Consider the following 20,245-nt stretch of genomic DNA (forward strand, 5'->3'; position numbering starts at 1 on the left):
CATTCTTCTCTGCAGATCCTGTCAAGCTCTATCAGGTTGGATGGGGAGCATTGCTGCACAGCTATTTTCAGGTCTCTCCAGAGATGTTCGATCGGGTTCCAGTTTGGACTCTGGCTGGGCCACTCAAGGACATTCAGACTTGTCCCGAAGCCACTCCTGCGTTGTCTTGGCTGTGCTTAGGGTCGATGTTCTATTGGAAGGTGAACCTTCTCCCCAGTCTGAGGTCCTGAACGCTCTTGGAGCAGGTTTTCATCAAGGATCTCTCTGTACTTTGCTCCATTCATCTTTCCCTCAACCCTCACTAGTCTCCTAGTCCTTGCCGTTGAAAAACATCCCCACAGCACGATGCTGCCACCACCATGCTTCACCGTAGGGATGGTGCCAGGTTTCCTCCAGATGTGATGCTTGGCATTCAGGCTAAAGAGTTCAATCTTGGTTTCATCAGACCAAAGAATCTTGGAATTGCTCTACGGACAATTCCTTCAACCTCATGGCTTGGTTTTTGCTTTGACATGCACTGTCAACTGTGGGACCTTATAGAGACAGGTGTGTGCCTTTCCAAATCATGACCAATCAATTGAATTTACCCCAAGTGGCCTCCAATCAAGTTGTAGAATCATTTCAAGGACGATCAATAGAAACAGGATAAACCTGAGCTCAATTTCAAGTCTCATAGCAAAGGGTCTGAAAACTTATGTAAATAAGGTATCCGTTTTTTATTTGTAATACATTTGCTAAAATGTCTAACATTTTCAATTTGTCATTATAGGTTATTGTTTGTAGATTGATGAGGAAAAACATTTATATGATCAATTTTAGAATAAAGATGTAATGTAACAAAATGTGGAAAAAGGTAAGGGGTCTGAATACTTTCTGAATGCACTGTATGTATTGTCATAAATATGTAATGTATTGTCATAAATAATACAATTGTAAAGGCTAATCAGGCTAATGGTGGGTCCTAGGAAGAACCCTCCAAAGAAAAAAGGGTTCTCGGTAGAGCCCTTCATAGACAATTCTAGGAAGAACCTTTTGATGATAAAATAATTATTGGTATAACCCTTCATAGAGGGTTCTAGGTAGAACCCTTCATAGAGGATTCTAGGTAGAACCCTTCATAGAGGATTCTAGGTAGAACCATATACATTAGGGTCTTTGAAGGACCCTACATAGAGAGTTCTAGATAGAAGCCTCTGCAAAGGGTTCTACACAGCACCAAAAAGGGTTCCTCTATGGGGCAAACCAAAGAACTCTGTATGGTTTTACTTAGCACCTTTTTTTCAAAGAGTGTACAGGCTGGTGTACTGCCGTCCAATCTGCAGCAACTGCGTGACGCCATCGAGTCAACATTGACCAACGTTCCTGTGGAACGTTTCCGACTTGTAGAATCCATGCCCCAAATAATTCAGGCAGTTCTGGAAGCAAAAGGGTGTCTGACCCGGTACTAGATGGTTCTACCTAATAAACAAGCCACTGAGTGTACATGAAAAAATATACACAATTGTGCACACATTTTCATTACAATCATTACCATGATTGGACACTTCCACCTGTCAATCAGACTCACCCTCGAGGCAGTCAGCTGCAGCTCTGGCACCACAGCTGTATAGACCAGGTTACCGTTGACAACCAGTCGAATCTCAATGGAGTCAGTGGTAAAAGCCAGGATGTAGGGGAATGCACACACTGTAACACAACAACTTCCTGTTATTTGGTTGATAAAGGATGAACAAACTGCAACACAACAACAAAAACAACAATAACTTCCTGCTATGGTTTTACAATGGACAGGACAACCAATCTGCATTTACATTCATAATATGCTCTGCACAGCAACATAAAAAAAAGTGAAGTTACAGGCAGAACGGACAACCAAAGGTAACACGGAGTTCATGACAATTAAGTAATTATGATAAAAAGCACAGCATCAACATTCAGAAGAAAGACACCTGGCTAAATGAAGTTGATATAAATGGTTGGGATATGTGATAGATAATAGACAATAGGTAATGATAGTTTCTTAATTAATCCCAAGGGGACAATTGGTTTGTCAAAGCAGCATCATAGTACAAACATACACACACAAACATGTAGAAGAGAAACTGTAGTTTATGTCATATTTATTTAAATCAAAAAGTAATGTCTCCTTAGTCGGCCATTCTCTGCTTTCATCAGTCATCAGAAACAAACACACAGAAGCACAGATACACACACTCGACGACCAAGCCTCAGTAGCCTGCATGTTACCATGGCGACAGGGCTCAGGCCAGGGCCGGAGGCTGGGCTGACCGAGGGAGCAGGGTGTGGGGAGGGGTGGGACTGCTGGTTACTATGGTTACCAGTACCACTCACCGATGGCATTGGGCATCTGGTTCCAGCTGAAGTGGAAGTCAGACGCGTTGGACTGGATCATGGGGGTGGAGCCGTTGAACGGACACACCTTCTTATAGGAACAGATATCTGTACAGCAGAGAGAGAGAGAGACAGAGATAAGACATCTAATTTCAGTCGTTAAACCATGTCTATGTCCCAAATGGCACCCTATTCCCTTTACAGTGCAATACTTTTGACCAGAGCCCATAGGGTAGTATAGTAGTGTACTATAAAGGGAATGGGGTGTCATTTGGGATGCATCTTACGTATTTGTAAAGTAATCTTATAGGAACAGATATTTGTGGGTTGACGACAATACACTGAGTATACCAAACATTAGGAACACCTTCCTAATATTGGGTTGCACAATATCAAGAAAGGACCATTCTTGATACACATGGGAAACTGTTGAGCGTGAAAACCCCAGCAGCATTGCTGTTCTTGACCCAAACCGGTGTGCCTGGCACCTACTACCATACCCTGTTCAAAGGCACTTAAATATTTTGTCTTGCCCATTCACCCTCTGAATGGCATACATTCACAATCTGTCACAGGATCCAACGAAAGTGGCGCCCCTCCTCGGTCGGGCGGCGCTCGGCGGTCGTCGTCGCCAGCCTATTAGCTGCCACCGATCGTTGTTTCTGTGTCTTAGTTTTGTCTGTCTGTTCCGCACCTGTTTTGTGTATGTCATTAGTGGGGGCTTATTTAATGTGTGTTTTCAGTTGGGATTTTGTGCGGGATTGTTTATTGTCCACGTTGTGTTTTCCGACAGTTTTGTCTAAGGATTTACCAGGCTGCGCTCCTTGCTTTTTGTGCCGTGGAATATATATTTTGTGTTTTATGGGAAAGTGTTTCTCCCAGGCAAACTTTGTATAGCGCCCTGTGCTTTTCGGCGTTTGTGTGTGTCAGTTTATTAAAAGACACTCACCTCCAGCACCTCTGTCTCCTGCATCTGATTCCGCCTCTACACCAGTCCAAATCAGACGTGACACAATCCATGTCTCAAGGCTTAAAAATCCTTCTTTAACCTGTCTCCTCCCCTTCATCTACATTGATTGAAGTGTATTTAACAATTGACATCAATAATGGATCATAGCTTCCACCAGGATTCACCAGGTCAGTCTATGTGATGAAGAGTGTTCTTAATGTTTTGTATAGTCAGTGTATATTATAATGTTACTGTATATTAGAATGTAGAAACACCCCAGATAAATATTTATACTTTGATGTAAAATAAGGGATAAATAGAGACTCACAATTGTAACACAACAAAAGACCAGCCTCCCCATCCTCGTACACATCGATGGCTGCCACAAAGTTGACCTGTGTGCACATGACAGAGAAGAACACTGTATTGAGTTTATTTTATTCAGTTATGAAGAAAATACATAGTTAATTTATTCTATTCAATTATCATTCATTGGCCCGTCTTCAACTCGTCTCCCCTAAACTGTAACTCGTCCATTGTTGAGCTCTGTTCTCAGTTAACCAACCAGGTACACTGAAGATAAATGGAAGGTAAATAACAACATAAACAATGTTGGTTGGAGGTCTCACTCGGTTGGCGTCTACATGGTGTAGCCTGTATGCGTCCCCGGTGCTCTCGTTGATCAGGTCAAACTGGTGTTTGTAGGCCACACAGATCATGTTGTCGTTCTCCCCTGTAGGACCATCCACCAAAGCCATCACCACCGGAGTTTCACACAGACAGATTTCCTAGAGGACAGGGTGGCAGGTAGCCTAGCGGTTAAGAGCGTTGAGCCAGTAACCAAAAGGTTGCTAGTTTGATTCCCTGAGCTGACTAGGTGAAAAATGTGTTGATATGCCCTTGAGCAAGGCACTCTGGATAAGAACGTCTGGTAAATGACTAAATTGTAACCGAGGGGGACTGATCAGGAGGATGGGGCTCCCACAGGTCTCACACAGTCAGCGTGCATGTATTTTTGGCTATGCGCCTCTCCTCATCCACTAGCCCCATTCCTTATTAGGTTTAGCTGTGGTGACATACTCTCGCTGTTCCACAATGAAAGTTTACTCTAAAATACTGATTGTTAAGTTGAACTCATTCAGTCATTCAAAATGGTTATGGTAAAGAACTACTATGCACGATAGTGGAAAGTGTAGTCTGTGTGTTTCTGTGTAAACCGGGTGTGTGTCCCCGCTTGTGTGTAAAAATGATCCTACCCGTATGTACTGGAACTGGTCCACGGGCGAGTCGGTTGCGGCGACGAGGGTGCCCATGCCATTGGGGCGGGGCTGCTTCCTGGTGATAAGGAGGAGCTTGTTTCTGATGGCTGCCACGATCCTCAACTCTGACCCGTGGTGGGTGTTGATAGAGTACAGGTGACACCCTGGGGTAGGGGAAGTAGGGGAGGGAAGGAGAGAGGGGGAGGGTAATGGGGAGACAGAAGGGTAGGTGTGAGGGGGAGACAGAAAGGGGGGATAGGGGTGAGAGAGAGAGATAGAGTTTCCCTCTCTGTCCCTTTCCCATTCATTGTCTAAGAAGTGCTTCCCCTACCTGAGTGGCATATTGGATCTGGTCTGGTCCTTACATATAGAAATGCAGCAGGTTATATTCCTCTAATCTATTTTCTGAGACACACACACACTCATGCTCACCCTTCCTCCCCCTCCAAAAACCACACCCCACCCACACCCATGTACTGTGGTTGTATTGGAGAGGCCATACCGTGTGTAGTGGGGGGGGGGGGGGGGGTGTTGCCCTTTCTTCAGGGACTGTTCCACAGATCAGTGCTGTGATCCGGGGCCAGACGCTATACTCTACTACACCTCACTGAACTGGCACACTGCCTGGGAACGGGACCGTGCGCTGAGTGTGTGTGTTTTTAGTTTTAAAACAAGGACAATTCAGACAAGTGGGGACATTTCACCAGTACTCCACAAGGAAAAAGGCTATTTTAGGCTTAGGTGTTAGGTTTAGGGCTTATGTTTAGGAGTTAGGGTTAGGGGTTAAGGTTAGGTTTAGGGAAAATAGGATTTTGAATGGGAATCATTTGTTTGGTCCCCACAAGGATAGTAAAACAAATGTGTGTGTGTGTGTGTGTGTGTGTGCCTGCGTGTGTGTGTGTGTGTGCATGCTTGCGTATGCCTGCGTGTGTGTCTACCTTTGGTCTTCTCCAGTTTGTTTTCTCGACTGTCACACTTGGTGCGAACCAGCTGCCTCTCCTCCAGGCCTCTCTTGAGCATGCTTAGTCTGAACACATAGAGACGCGCATCCTTCCCTGGAAAACAACACATCTTCAAAAACCAATTTATTATAAAGAAATAAAAACTCTGTGATTCTATAGTAGTATTCCACGGTAGTCCACAGACTCACTCCAAAAGGCTTTACTTTACATCGACGTAGTGGGTTTTGTCCAACATGTCTCGGGACCTACGCATTGCCACAATCATACCCTGGACCTTGTTTTGTCCCATGTAAAAAATATTGGGGATCTAAATGTTTTTTTCTCATAATCCTGGACTATCGGACCACCATATTATTACGTTTGCAATCGCCACAAATAATCTGCTCAGACCCTAACCAAGGATTATCAAAAGCTGCGCTATAAATTCTCGGAAACCTTCCAGACTCCTTCCACCTACCCAAGGACGTTGGAATACAAAAATAAGTTAACTTCTATGGGCTAGGTGGGACGCCAGCGTCCCACCTGCGGGACACAGCCAGTGAAATATCAGGGAGGCAAATTCAAAAACAACAAAATGTCATAATTCAACTTTCTCAAACATACAACTATTTTACACCATTTTAAAGATATACGTCTCCTTGATGTAACCACATTGTCTGATTTCAAAAAGGCTTTACAGCAAAAGCAAAACATTAGATTATGTTAGGAGAGTACATAGACAAAAATAATCACACAGCCATTTTCCAAGCAAGGACGTGTGTCAATAAAACCCAAAACAGTGAAATGAAGCACTAACCTTTGACGATCTTCATCAGATGACACTCCTAGGACATTATGTTACACAATACATGTATGTTTTGTTCGATAAAGTTCATATTTATATCCAAAAACAGTATTTTACATTGGCGCGTGTATGTTCAGAAAATGTATTCCCACCAAAACGTCCGGTGAATGTGCACATCAATTTACAAAAATACTCATCATAAACGTTAACAAAATACATAACAATTATTTTAAGAATTATAGACAGACTACTCCTTTATGCAAATGCTGTGTCAGATTTTAAAATAGCTTTATGGAGAAAGCACATTTTTCAATATTCTGAGTACATAGCTCAGCCATCACGGCGAGCTATTCAGACACCCGCCAAATTCGGGGCAACCTAAACTCAGAATTAGTATTAGAAATATTCTCTTACCTTTGCTGATCTTTGTCAGAATGCACTCCCAGGACTGCTACTTCCACAAGAAATGTTGTTTTTATTCCAAATAATCCATATTTATGTCCAAATATCTCTGTTTTGTTCGTGCGTTCAGGTCACTATGCAAAAGCATGATGCGCGAGCGCGGAACGAGAGACGAAAAGTCTAAATGTTCCATTACCGTACTTAGAAGCATGTCAAACGCTGTTTAAAATCAATCTTTATGGTATTTTTAAAGTAGAATTGCGATAATATTCCAACCGGACAATAGCATATTCATTCAAGAAGAAAAAGAAGGAAGGGCGCGCTCGCGGGACCGAGCATATCCAATCCCTATGTCTCCAGGCAGACCACTCAGTAACTGAGCTCCTATTATCTGCCCAGTGACAGAAAAATGCTCAAACCACTTTCTGAAGGCTTTAGACAGCCAATGGAAGCCTTGGGAAGTGCAATGTCACCCACAGACACTGTAGCTTCGATAGAGAATCAAAAGAAGAACTACAATTCTCAGACTTTCCACTTCCTGCTTGGAATTGTCTCAGGTCTTTGCCTGCCATATGAGTTCTGTTATACTCACAGACACCATTCAAACAGTTTTAGAAACTTCAGAGTGTTTTCTATCCAAATCCACTAATAATATGCATATTCTAGATTCTGGGCCAGAGTAGTAAGCTGTTTAAATTGGGTATGTTTTTCATCCGGCTGTGAAAATGGCCTCCCTGTGGCTCAGTTGGTAGAGCATGGTGTTTGCAATGGTGTTTGCAACGACAGGGTTGTGGGTTCGATTCCCACGGGGGGCCAGTACATAAAAACAAAAAAAAATGTATGAAATGAATTGAAATGTATGCATTCACTACTGTAAGTCGCTCTGGATAAGAGCGTCTGCTAAATGACTAAAATGTAAAAGTAAAATACTGCCCCCTAGCCCAGACAGGTTAACCACCTAACCAAGGATCTAAACCTAATCTTGCAGTCACACCTCTAAAAACAAAACACATTTGACACAAAAAATTGCTCCCTGGTACACAGAAAATACCCGAGCCCTGAAGTAAGCTTTCAGAAATTGGAACGGAATCCAACTAGCTTGGAAAGACAGTACCATGCAATATTGAAGAGCTCTCACTGCTGCTCAATCATTCTACTTTTCCAACATGATTGAGGAGAATAAAAACAATCGAAAATGTATTTTTGATACTGTCACAAAACTTACTAAAAAGCAGCATTCCCCAAGTGAGGATGGCCTTCACTTCAGCAGTGATGAATTCATAAACTTTTTCAACAAAAAAATCTTGATCATTAGAAAGCAAATTACGGACTCCTCTTTGAATATGCATATTTCTCCACAACTTAGTTGTCCTGAATCTGCATAGACCTGCCCGGACCTAGGATCAATGAAGACACTCAAGTTATATATATATATATTTTTTAACTGAATATCCAAAACATACAATATACTTGCAGTGAAGCCGCTCAACAATTACACCACACCAGTCATCCAACAGACTCCCATTCAGGGCGACACACAGAAGCATCCAGGGTCAATGCCCTGCTCAAGGGCAGGTTGACAGATCTCCCACCAGACCAGAAAACATGAACCCAAACCCTCCAAGATCTCCTCCCCCCCCCCCCCCCCCCCCCACAGTTCCCCAATAGCTGTCCCTCAACCATCCGAGACAACTCCCACAGTCCCCCCCAAGAATCAAAAAAGAAAAATACATACAATTAATTTCATTCACCACCCCCAAGAACCAAGAAAATTAACAAAAGAGAAAAAACAATGCAAAAAAAAAGACAAAAAACAAAGGACATCAAGGACAACTGAAATCATAACAGCAATGCCAACTGTATATGTTTGAGTGCATGTCTGGCACTATTACATGTGTGTGTCCGTGTAAGCGTGTATTTGAATGAGAGAGTGTGTGTATATGCATGTGTACAAACACCTGCACAGCATCAGCCTCAGGCATACTGGCATTAGCTGCAAAAACACTGCCCCTCAAAGTTGCATTTTATGTTTTATTTTGACTTTAATATTTGTTGTAATATTTGTTTTCTTTTCAGGGGGATGAAATTGAAATTGTAGCCAGATCTGCAATGCTTGTTTGAAAAAGAGACAAACTTCGAAAAAAGTATCATTTTCAATTAATCGAAAATGAGACGTGGCAATCTGCACAAAGGCAAAAAGGCCATTTTTAAACAATGGATGAGCTTTTATTAGTAATCTACTTGAGAACCATTTAGGGTTCAAGTAAAACTTTTGAATAACTGAAGCTTAGAGAGAGGTTTAGTGATTTTATATTTAATAATCTCAACCCACCCAATTCATATTCATTATATAGATAGGCACGCTTTATTTTGTCTGGTTTAGCGGCACAGATAAAGCAAAATATTTTTTGCTCATTTGATTTGAAAAACAAATAATCAGGAGTAAGCAGCGTCATAAGTAAGTGAGTAAACTGAGTTATGACTAAGGAGTTAATCAGGGCAATTTGTCCATAAATAGACCTCTCCATGGTTGCAGGATATTGTCTATTTTTACAAGTTTTCTATTGAATTCATTGTGGAGAGTTTATTTATATATTTTGTGATATGAATACCAAGTATGTCTACTTCAACATCAGCCCATTTTATTGGTAAACTGCAGGGTCATGTAAAAGTTGTATTTTTTAAAGATCCAATACGTTATATTGTACACTTATCATAATTAGGTTTTAGTCCAGAGAGTACAGAAAAGTTATCTAGATCTTCAATGAGACATTGCAGGGATCTAGCTTGCGGACATAATATAAAACTTGAGTCATCGGCATACATGGACACCTTTGTTTTTAAGCCTTGGATTTCTAATCTGCTAACGTTATTATTGGATCTGATTTTAATAGCTAGCATTTCGATGGCCATAACAAATAGATATGATGACGGCATACAGCCTTCATTAACTCCTATTAATAATTCAAAACTCTGAGAAGTAGCTGTTATTTACTATTTTACTGGGGTTGCTATACTGTTGCAACCTGGGTTTGCTAAACATTATTTTTACCCATTTTATAAGAGAATCACGATATTGAAAAAATCCAGGCATTTATAAATAAAATCCAGTCTTACTTTATCAAATGCCTTTTCAAAATCCGCTATAAATACCAGGCCTGGCTTCTTAGCCTGTTGGGGCTAGGGGGCAGTATTTTCACGGCCGGATGTAAAACGTACCCAATTTAAACAGGTTACTACTCTGGCCCAGAAAATAGAACATGCATATTATTAGTAGATTTGGATGGAACACACTCTGAGGTTTCTAAAACTGTTTGAATGGTGTCTGTGAGTATAACAGAACTCATATGGCAGGCAAAAACCCTGAGAAAAATTGAATCAGGAAGTGGGAGAAATTAGAAATGTATTTTTTGTTTTGAATCCCTTGAAAAACTACAGTGACATAGGATTTACGTTGCACCTCCTAACTCTTCCATTGGCTGTCAACAATCTTTAGGAACTGGTTTCAACCGTCATCTGTTACCGGGCAGAAAATTATGGCTCAGTCAATCACTGGCCAGTCTGAGGAGAGGTGTCTTATGACGCGCATGCACGTGACTTTGTGTTTTTTAAATTTCTCTTCTGGGATGAATACCTATTGCCCGGTTGTAAAAGTATCGCAATTTTACGTAAAGAAATACCCTAAAGGATTGATTGTAAACATCGTTTGACGTGTTTCTACAAACGGTAATGGAACTTTGAACATTTCGTCTATGGATTTGCATCCACGCCACATGGCATTGTAAAGTGTTCTGGATGGGTCAACAAAACGGACGTATTTGGACATAAATTATGGACTTTGCAGAACAAATGAACATTTCTTGTGGAAGTGGGTTCCCATTCGAGTGCATTCCGAAGATCAGCAAAGGTAAGTAAATATTTCGAACATATTTTTAGAGATGTGTCGAAGACGTGGTTGTAGGCTAACTGTATAGCTTAGCATTGAAGGCTAAGTTCTGTACTCAGAATATTGAACAATGTGCTTTTTCCGTAAAGTTATTTTGAAATCTGCCAAAGTGGTTGCATAAAGGAGTAGATTATGTCTAATTCTTTAAATAATTGTTATACATTTTTTCAACATTTATGAGTTCTTCTGTAAATTAAATGTGTCTATTCACCGGCTGTTATGGGGAGAAAACATTTTCTGAACGTAACGCGCCAATGTAAAAATTGGGTTTTTGGATATAAATATAAACTTGATCGAACAAAAAATGCATGTATTGTCTAACATGATGTCCTAGGGGTGTCATCTGATGAAGATTGTCAAAGGTTAGTGCTTCATTTTAGCTGTATATCTGGTTTTGTGATTACTATCCGTGCTTGGAAAATTGCTATTTTTTTGCTAAGGTGCTATGCTAAAATAATCTAATGTTTTGCTTTCACCGTAAAGCCTTTTTGAAATCAGACAATGTGATTGGATTAACGAGTAGAGTATCTTTAAAATGCCGTATAATACTTTAATTTTAATTTTGAGATGATTTTGTTTTGAATGTCGCGCCGTGCTATCTCACTGGTTGTTGTCCAACCAATCACACTAACGGGATTTTATCTCAAAGGGTTCCCCTAGAGGTTAAAGAACATTGAATTGTAAGAGGCCTCCATTTTTTTAGATAGATTGGATCTTTATATTTGCAATCTGGTCTTGCTTTAATAATAGAGAAATCAGACCTTCCTGCTGAGTACCTGACAGACTACCATTTCTGTAGGAGTAGTTAAAACAATCTAACAATGGAGCTTTTAGTATATCAAAAATGCTTGATATACCTCTTTACTGATCTTCTTTAAGTGGCCAAGTTTTTTAATCCTCTCTACACATTCACGAAAATAGTCATGGCCTCTAAACCTTCCAGCTGCCTACTAGACACTATTCCCCATCCCTACTTCCTGTTCTTGGCCCAATGTTGACCATAATAACTGCTCCCTATCCTACGGATGTGTACCAAATAAAGTAATAAAGCCTCTCCTGAAAAAGCCAAACCTTCACCCGAAAAAAATAAGAAAAAAAAGTTGGCCTATATCTAATCCTCCATTCTTCTCAATATTTTTTTTTGTGCAGCAACTCACTGCCATCCTGAAGACAAATAATGCATATGAAATGCATCAGTCTGATTTTAGACCCCATCATAGTACTGACACTGCACTTTTGAAGGTGGTAAATTACCTTTTAATCGTGTCAGACCAAGGCACTGCATCTGTCCTTGTGCTCCTAGACCTTATGTCGCTTTTGACACAATCGATCCCCATATTATTTTGGAGGGATTGGAAACCCTAATTGGTCTTGCCTGGTTTAGATCTTTAACCTGTTGGGGCTAGGGGCAGTATTTGCACGGCGGGATAAAAAAAACGTACCCGATTTAAACTGGTTACTACTCTTGCCCAGAAATGAGAATATGCATATTATTAGTCGATTTGGATAGAAAACACTCTAAAGTTTCTAAAACTGTTTGAATGGCGTCTGTGAGTATAACAGAACTCATATGGCAGGCCAAAACCTGAGAAGATTCCATACAGGAAGTGCCCTGTCTGACAATTTCTTGTCCTTCTGTTGCATTTCTATCGAAAATACAGCATCTCTGCTGTAACGTGACATTTTCTAAGGCTTCCATTGGCTCTCAGAAGGCGCCAGAAAGTGGAATGACGTGTCTCCTGTCTCTGGGCGAAGAACAGCAGGAGATTTTGTGAGTGGTCAGGCTGGGAACAGTGACACTGGAGATGCGCGTTCATGAGAATTCTCCATTCTTTCTTTCAGCCTTTGAATGAATACAACGTCACCCGGTTGGAATATTAAAGCTATTTTTCACGAAAAATAGCATAAAAATTGATTTTACACAGCGTTTGACATACTTCGAAGTACGGTAATGGAATATTTTGAATTTTTTGTCACGAAATGCACTCGCGCGTCACCCTTCAGATAGAGACCTGAACGCACGAACAAAACAGAGCTATTTGAATATAACTATGGATTATTTGGAACCCAAACAACATTTGTTGTTGAAGTAGAAGTCCTGGGAGTGCATTCTGACGAAGAACAGCAAAGGTAATCCAATTTTTCTTATAGTAATTCTGAGTTTAGTGAGCGCCAAACTTGGTGGGTGTCAAATTAGCTAGCCTGTGATGGCCGAGCTATCTACTCAGGATATTGCAAAATGTGCTTTTGCCGAAAGGCTATTTTAAAATCTGACACCGCGATTGCATAAAGGAGTTCTGCATCTATAATTCTTAAAATAATTGTTATGTATTTTGTGAACGTTTATCGTGAGTAATTTAGTAAATTCACCGGAAGTTTGCGGTGGGTATGCTAGTTCTGAACATCACATGCTAATGTAAAAAGCTGGTTTTTGATATAAATATAAACTTGATTGAACAAAACATGCATGTATTGTATAACATAATGTCCTAGGAGTGGCATCTGATGAAGATCATCAAAGGTTAGTGCTGCATTTAGCTGTGGTTTTGGTTTTTGTGACATACATGCTTGCTTTGAAAATGGCTGTGTGATTATTTTTGGCAGGGTACTCTCCTGACATAATCTAATTATTTGCTTTCGCTGTAAAGCCTTTTTGAAATCAGACAATGTGGTTAGATCAACAAGAGTCTTGTCTTTAAAATGGTGTAAAATAGTCATATGTTTGAGTAATTGAAGTTATAGCATTTCTGAGGTATTTGTATTTCGTGCCACGCGATTCCACTGGCTGTTGACTAGGTGGGACGCTGATATCCCACCTTGCCCAGGGAAGTTAATGTCGGAAAGATATCAGATCGTCTATGTGGATGGTTTAGGTGGTAAGTTAAATAGTAAGTTTAGGTGATCCTCAAGGTTCCGTTTTAGGACCACTATTGTTTTCACTATATATTCTACCTCTTGGTGATGCCATTCAGAAACACAATGTCAATTTTCACTGCTATGCGGACGAGACACAGCTAGCTGTACATTTCAATGAAACATGGTTAAGCCCCAAAATTGCCTACCCTGGAAGCCTATGTTTCAGACACACGGTAGTTTCGACCAGGGGTGCAAAGGCACTGGAGTGAATAATCGAATCGCCCTTGCTGTCTCTGCCTGGCAAGTTGCCCTCTCTCCACTGTGCCTCTGACTCTATTAGGGGGACTGAATCACTGGCTTACTAGTGCTCTCCCATGCCATCCCAAGGAGGGGTGCGTCACGTAGTGCCAGGCTTTCGATACACTCGACTTGAGTGGGTTGAATTACTGACATGATCTTCCTGTCCGGTTTAGCGCCCCCTCGGGCTTGTGCGGTGGGGGAGATCATTGTGGGCTATTCTCAGCCTTGTCTCAAGGTAGTAAGTTGGTGGTCTGTTGATATCCCTCTAGTGGTGTGGGGGCTGTGCTTTGTCAAAGTGGGTGGGGTTATATCCTGCCTGGTTGGCTCGGTCTGGGGGTATCCTCGGACCCCGCCACAGTGTCCCCCCCTTGTCTCAGTCTCCAATATGTGCCAGGGGGCTAGGGTCAGTCTGGTGCAATTATCATGTCTTATCTGGTGTCCTGTGTGAACTTAAGTATGCACCCTCTAATTCTCCCATCACTCTCTCTTCCCCCTCCCAGAGGACCTGAGCCCCAGGACCATGCCTCAGGACTACCTGGCCTTACAACTCCTGGCCTGTCCCCATCCCACCTGGTCGTGCTGCTGATCCAGTTTCTGCTATTTTGCCCATGGCTATGGAACACTGATCTTTCACCAGACATACTACCTTGTTGTGCTGCTGCTTCAGTTTCAACTGATCTGCCTATGGCTATGGAACCCTGATGTGTTCATCGGATGTGCTTCCTTGTCCCAGACCTGCTGTTTTTGACCCTCTCTCCCGCTCTACTGCACTTGCTGTCTCAACCTTTGAATGCTTGGCTATAAAAAGCCAATTGACATTTACTGCTTAGGTGCTGACCTGTTGCACCCACTACAACCACTGTGATTATTATTTGACCCTGCTGGTCATCTATGAACGTTTGAACATCTTGAAGAACGATCTGGCCTTAAATGGCCATGTACTCTTATAATCTCCGCCCGGCACAGCAAGAAGAGTACTGGCCACCCCTCAGAGCCTGGTTCCTCTCCAGGTTTCTTCCTGGGTTCTTGCCTTTCTAGGGAGTTTTTCCTAGCCACCGAGCCTCTACATCTGCATTGCTTGCGGTTTGGGGTTTTAGGCTGGGTTTCTGTATAAGCACTTTGTGACATCTGCTGATGTAAAAAGGTCTTCATAAATACATTTGATTGATTTGATAGATATTCACCTACAAACCACTAGTGTTCATCAAATCATCTTCATCAAATCTCTTACTTTTATTCTTCTGTTCTTCCTCATTTCTATTATAGTCTTCCTCTGTGGTCTATTGGCAGCATATCAAACCACACAGTCCCACACAGTTTTCTTCTGTTTACATGTTTTATAACATCTGTCTGTACCCACTCATAAACCACCCATGTGCTGATACATTGAGAACATTACCAAAAGGCAATATTGGACTATGTTGTGTGAGATGACAGCATGGAGCTGGAAGGAATAGCAGTTGTTTAACAGGCTCCTGACTAATTGAGCTATTTAGTGCATTTTACCTACATGAGAATGCTGTTCATTGACTACAGCTCAGCATTCAACACCATAGTGCCCTCCAATCTCATCACTATTTTATTTATTTATTTAACCTTTATTTAACCATTTAGGCTAGTTGAGAACAAGTTCTCATTTACAACTGTGACCTGGCCAAGATAAAACAAAGCAGTGCAACACAAACAACAGAGTTACACATGGAATAAACACAATTTCAGTCAATAATACAATAGAAAAAGTCTATATACAGTGTGTGCAAATGAGGTAGGATAAGGGAGGTAAGGAAATAAATTAGGCCAAAGTGGCGAAATAATTACAATATAGCAATTAAACATTGGAGTGAAAGATGTGCAGAAGATGTGTGCAAGTAGAGATACTGGGGTGCAAAGGAGCAAAATAAATAAAATAAATAACAGTATGGGGGATGAGGTAGTTGGATGGGCTATGTACAGGCGCAGTGATCTGTGAGCTGCTCTGACAGCTGGTGCTTAAAGTTAGTTAGGGAGATATGGGTCTCCAGCTTCAGTGAATTTTGCAATTCGTTCCAGTCAGGCAGCAGAGAACTGGAAGGAAAGGCGACCAAAGGAGGAATAGGCTTTGGGGGTGACCAGTGAAATATACCTGCCAGAGCACGTGCTATGGGTGGGTAGTGTGACCAGTGAGCCGAGATAAGGCAGAACTTTAAAAACTTATAGATGACCTGGAGCCAGTGGGTTTGGCGATGAATATGAAGCGATGGCCAGCCAACGAGAGTATACAGGTCGCAGTGGTGGGTAGTTTATGGGGCTTTGGTGACAAAATGGATGGCACTGTGATAGACTGCATCCAATTTGCTGAGTAGAGTGATGGAGGCTATTTTATAAATGACATCGCCGAAGTCAAGGATCGGTAGGATAGTCAGTTTTACGAGGGTGTGTTTGGCAGCATGAGTGAAGGATGCTTTGTTGCGAAATAGGAAGCCAATTCTAGATTTGATTTTGTATTGGAAATGCTTAATTTGAGTCTGGAAGGAGAGTTTACAGTCTAACCAGACACCTAGGTATTTGTAATTGTCCACATAGTCTAAGTAAGAACCGTCCAGAGTAATGATGCTGGATGGGCGGGCAGGTGTGGACAGCGATCGGTTGAAGAGCATGCATTTAGTTTTACTTGCATTTAAGAGCAGTTGGAGGCAGTTGGAGTATGGCATTGAAGCTCGTCTGGAGGTTAGTTAACACAATGTCCAAAGAAGGGCCAGAAGTATACAGAATGGTGTCGTCTGCGTAGAGGTGGATCAAAGAATCACCAGCAGCAGAGCGACATCATTGATGTATACAGAGAAAAGAGTCGGCCCGAGAATTGAACCCTGTGGCACCCCCATAGAGACTGCCAGAGGTCCGGACAACAGGCCCTCCGATTTGACACACTGAACTCTGTCTTAGAAGTAGTTGGTAAACCAGGCGAGACGTCGTTAGAGAAACCAAAGCTGTTGAGTCTGCCGATAAGAATGTGGTGATTGACAGAGTTGAAAGCCTTGGCCAGGTTGATGAATACGGCTGCACAGTATTGTCTTTGATTGATGGCGGTTATAATATCGTTTAGGACCTTGAGCGTGGCTGAGGTATACCAATGACCAGCTCAGAAACCAGATTGCATAGCGTAGAAGGTACGGTGGGATTCGAAATGGTCGGTGATCTGTTTGTTAACTTGGCTTTCGAAGACCTTAGAAAGGCAGGGTAGGATAGATATAGGTCTGTAGCAGTTTGGGTCTAGACTGTCTCCCCCTTTGAAGAGGGGTATGACTGCGGCAGCTTTCCAATCTTTGGGTATCTCAGACGATACGAAAGAGAGGTTGAACAGGCTAGTAATAGGGGTTGCAACAATTACGGCAAATAATTTTAGAAAGAGAGGGTCCAGGTTGTCTAGCCCAGCTGATTTGTAGGGGTCCAGATTTTGCAACTCTTTCAGAACATCAGCTATCTGGATTTGGGTGAAGGAGAAATGGGGGAGGTTTGGGCAAGTTGCTGTGGGGGGTGCCCGGGCTGTTGACCGGGGTAGGGGTAGCCAGGTGGAAAGCGTGGATTTATCGGTGGTGACAGTGTTTCCTAGCCTCAGTGCAGTGGGCAGCTGGGAGGAGGTGCTCTTATTCTCCATAGACGTTACAGTATCCCAGAACTTTTTGGTGTTTGTGCTACAGGATGCACATTTCTGTTTGAAAAAGCTAGCCTTTGCTTTCCTAACTGCCTGTGTATATTGGATCCTAACTTCCCTGAAAATCTTCATATCGTGGGGGCTATTCGATGCTAATGCAGTATGCCACAGGATGTTTTTGTGCTGGTCAAGTGCAGTCAGGTCTGGAGTGAACCAAGGGCTATATCTGTTCCTGGTTCTACATTTTTTGAATGGGACATTCTTATTTAAGATGGTGAGGAAAGCACTTTTAAAAAATAACCACACATCCTCTACTGACGGAATGAGGTCAATATCCTTCCAGGATACCCGGGCCAGGTCGATTAGAAAGGCCTACTCGCTGATGTGTTTTAGAGAGCATTTGACACTGATGAGGGGTGGTCGTTTGACCGCAGACTCATTACGGACGCAAACAATGAGACAGTGATAGCTGAGATCTTGGTTGAAGACAGCAGAGGTGTATTTAGAGGGCAGGTTGGTCAGGATGATATCTATGAGGGTGCCCATGTTTACAGATTTGGGGTTGTACCTGGTAGGTTCATTGATCATTTTTGTGAGATTGAGGGTATCTGGCTTAGATTGTAGAATGCCAATTACAACAATACTGAATGAACGCTTTTATTTTAACTTAATGTAATACATAAATAAAATCAATTTAGTCTCATAAATAATTAAACATGTTCAATTTGGTTTAAATAATGCAAAAATACAGTGTTGGATAAGAAAGTAAAAGTGCAATATGTGCCATGTAAAAAAGCAAACGTTTAAGTTCCTTGCTCAGAACATGAGATATGAAAGCTGGTGGTTCCTTTTAACATAAGTCTTCAATATTCCCAGTTAAGAAGTTTTAGGTTGTAGTTATTATAGGAATTATAGGACAATTTCTCTCTATACCATTTGTATTTCATATACCTTTGACTATTGGTTGTTCTTATAGGCACTATACAGTGCCTTGCGAAAGTATTCGCCCCCCTTGAACTTTGAACTTTGACCACATTTCAGGCTTCAAACATAAAGATATAAAACTGTATTTTTTTGTGAAGAATCAACAACAAGTGGGACACAATTATGAAGTGGAACGAAATTTATTGGATATTTCAAACTTTTTTAACAAATAAAAAACTGAAAAATTGGCCGTGCAAAATTATTCAGCCCCCTTAAGTTTATACATTGTAGCGCCACCTTTTGCTGCGATTACAGCTGTAAGTCGCTTGGGGTATGTCTCTATCAGTTTTGCACATCGAGAGACTGACATTTTTGCCCATTCCTCCTTGCAAAACAGCTCGAGCTCAGTGAGGTTGGATGGAGAGCATTTGTGAACAGCAGTTTTCAGTTCTTTCCACAGATTCTCGATTGGATTCAGGTCTGGACTTTGACTTGGCCATTCTAACACCTGGATATGTTTATTTGTGAACCATTCCATTGTAGATTTTGCTTTATGTTTTGGATCATTGTCTTGTTGGAAGACAAATCTCCGTCCCAGTCTCAGGTCTTTTGCAGACTCCATCAGGTTTTCTTCCAGAATGGTCCTGTATTTGGCTCCATCCATCTTCCCATCAATTTTAACCATCTTCCCTGCCCCTGCTGAAGAAAAGCAGGCCCAAACCATGATGCTGCCACCACCATGTTTGACAGTGGGGATGGTGTGTTCAGGGTGATGAGCTGTGTTGCTTTTACGCCAAACATAACGTTTTGCATTGTTGCCAAAAAGTTCGATTTTGGTTTCATCTGACCAGAGCACCTTCTTCCACATGTTTGGTGTGTCTCCCAGGTGGCTAGTGGCAAACTTTAAATGACACTTTTTATGGATATCTTTAAGAAATGGCTTTCTTCTTGCCACTCTTCCATAAAGGCCAGATTTGTGCAGTATACGACTTATTGTTGTCCTATGGACAGAGTCTCCCACCTCAGCTGTAGATCTCTGCAGTTCATCCAGAGTGATCATGGGCCTCTTGGCTGCATCTCTGATCAGTCTTCTCCTTGTATGAGCTGAAAGTTTAGAGGGACGGCCGGGTCTTCGTAGATTTGCTGTAGTCTGATACTCCTTCCATTTCAATATTATCGCTTGCACAGTGCTCCTTGGGATGTTTAAAGCTTGGGAAATCTTTTTGTATCCAAATCCAGCTTTAAACTTCTCCACAACAGTATCTCGGACCTGCCTGGTGTGTTCCTTGTTCTTCATGATGCTCTCTGCGCTTTAAACGGACCTCTGAGACTATCACAGAGCAGGTGCATTTATACGGAGACTTGATTACACACAGGTGGATTCTATTTGTCATCATTAGTCATTTAGGTCAACATTGGATCATTCAGAGATCCTCACTGAACTTCTGGAGAGAGTTTGCTGCACTGAAAGTAAAGGGGCTGAATAATTTTGCACGCCCAATTTTTCAGTTTTTTATTTGTTAAAAAAGTTTGAAATATCCAATCAATTTCGTTCCACTTCATGATTGTGTCCCACTTGTTGTTGATTCTTCACAAAAAATTACAGTTTTATATCTTTATGTTTGAAGCCTGAAATGTTGCAAAAGGTCGAAAAGTTCAAGGGGGCCGAATACTTTCGCAAGGCACTGTAGTATTGCCAGCCTAATCTCGGGAGTTGATAGGCTTGAAGTCATAAACAGCGCAATGCTTGAAGCACAGCTAAGAGCTGCTGGCAAATGCAGGAATGTGCTGTTTGAATGAATGCTTACGAGCCAGTTGCTGCCTAACACCGCTCAGTTAGACTGCTCTATCAAATCATAGACTTAATTATAATATAATAA

At 41.7% G+C, this 20,245-nt stretch overlaps 1 protein-coding gene across 8 annotated transcripts in view; it reads right to left on the bottom strand.

Moving 5' to 3' along the window:
- The window catches only part of LOC106562867 (GTPase-activating Rap/Ran-GAP domain-like protein 3), a 225,564-nt gene that overhangs the window by 16,311 nt on the left and 189,008 nt on the right, over positions 1-20,245 (bottom strand). For all 8 annotated transcript variants that reach the window (XM_045689799.2, XM_045689794.2, XM_045689796.2 and 5 more), the window contains 6 exons: positions 5,499-5,615; positions 4,558-4,724; positions 3,931-4,089; positions 3,630-3,696; positions 2,353-2,460; positions 1,568-1,686 (listed from right to left, as the gene is read on the bottom strand). In XM_045689799.2, coding sequence (XP_045545755.1) covers positions 1,568-1,686; positions 2,353-2,460; positions 3,630-3,696; positions 3,931-4,089; positions 4,558-4,724; positions 5,499-5,615 — 737 coding nt within the window. The remainder of the gene's footprint in view (positions 1-1,567; positions 1,687-2,352; positions 2,461-3,629; positions 3,697-3,930; positions 4,090-4,557; positions 4,725-5,498; positions 5,616-20,245) is intronic.

The sequence above is a fragment of the Salmo salar genome, chromosome 11, assembly GCF_965601325.2.
Source record: "Salmo salar chromosome 11, fSalSal1, whole genome shotgun sequence".
In the NCBI taxonomy this organism is placed as follows: Eukaryota; Metazoa; Chordata; class Actinopteri; order Salmoniformes; family Salmonidae; genus Salmo; species Salmo salar.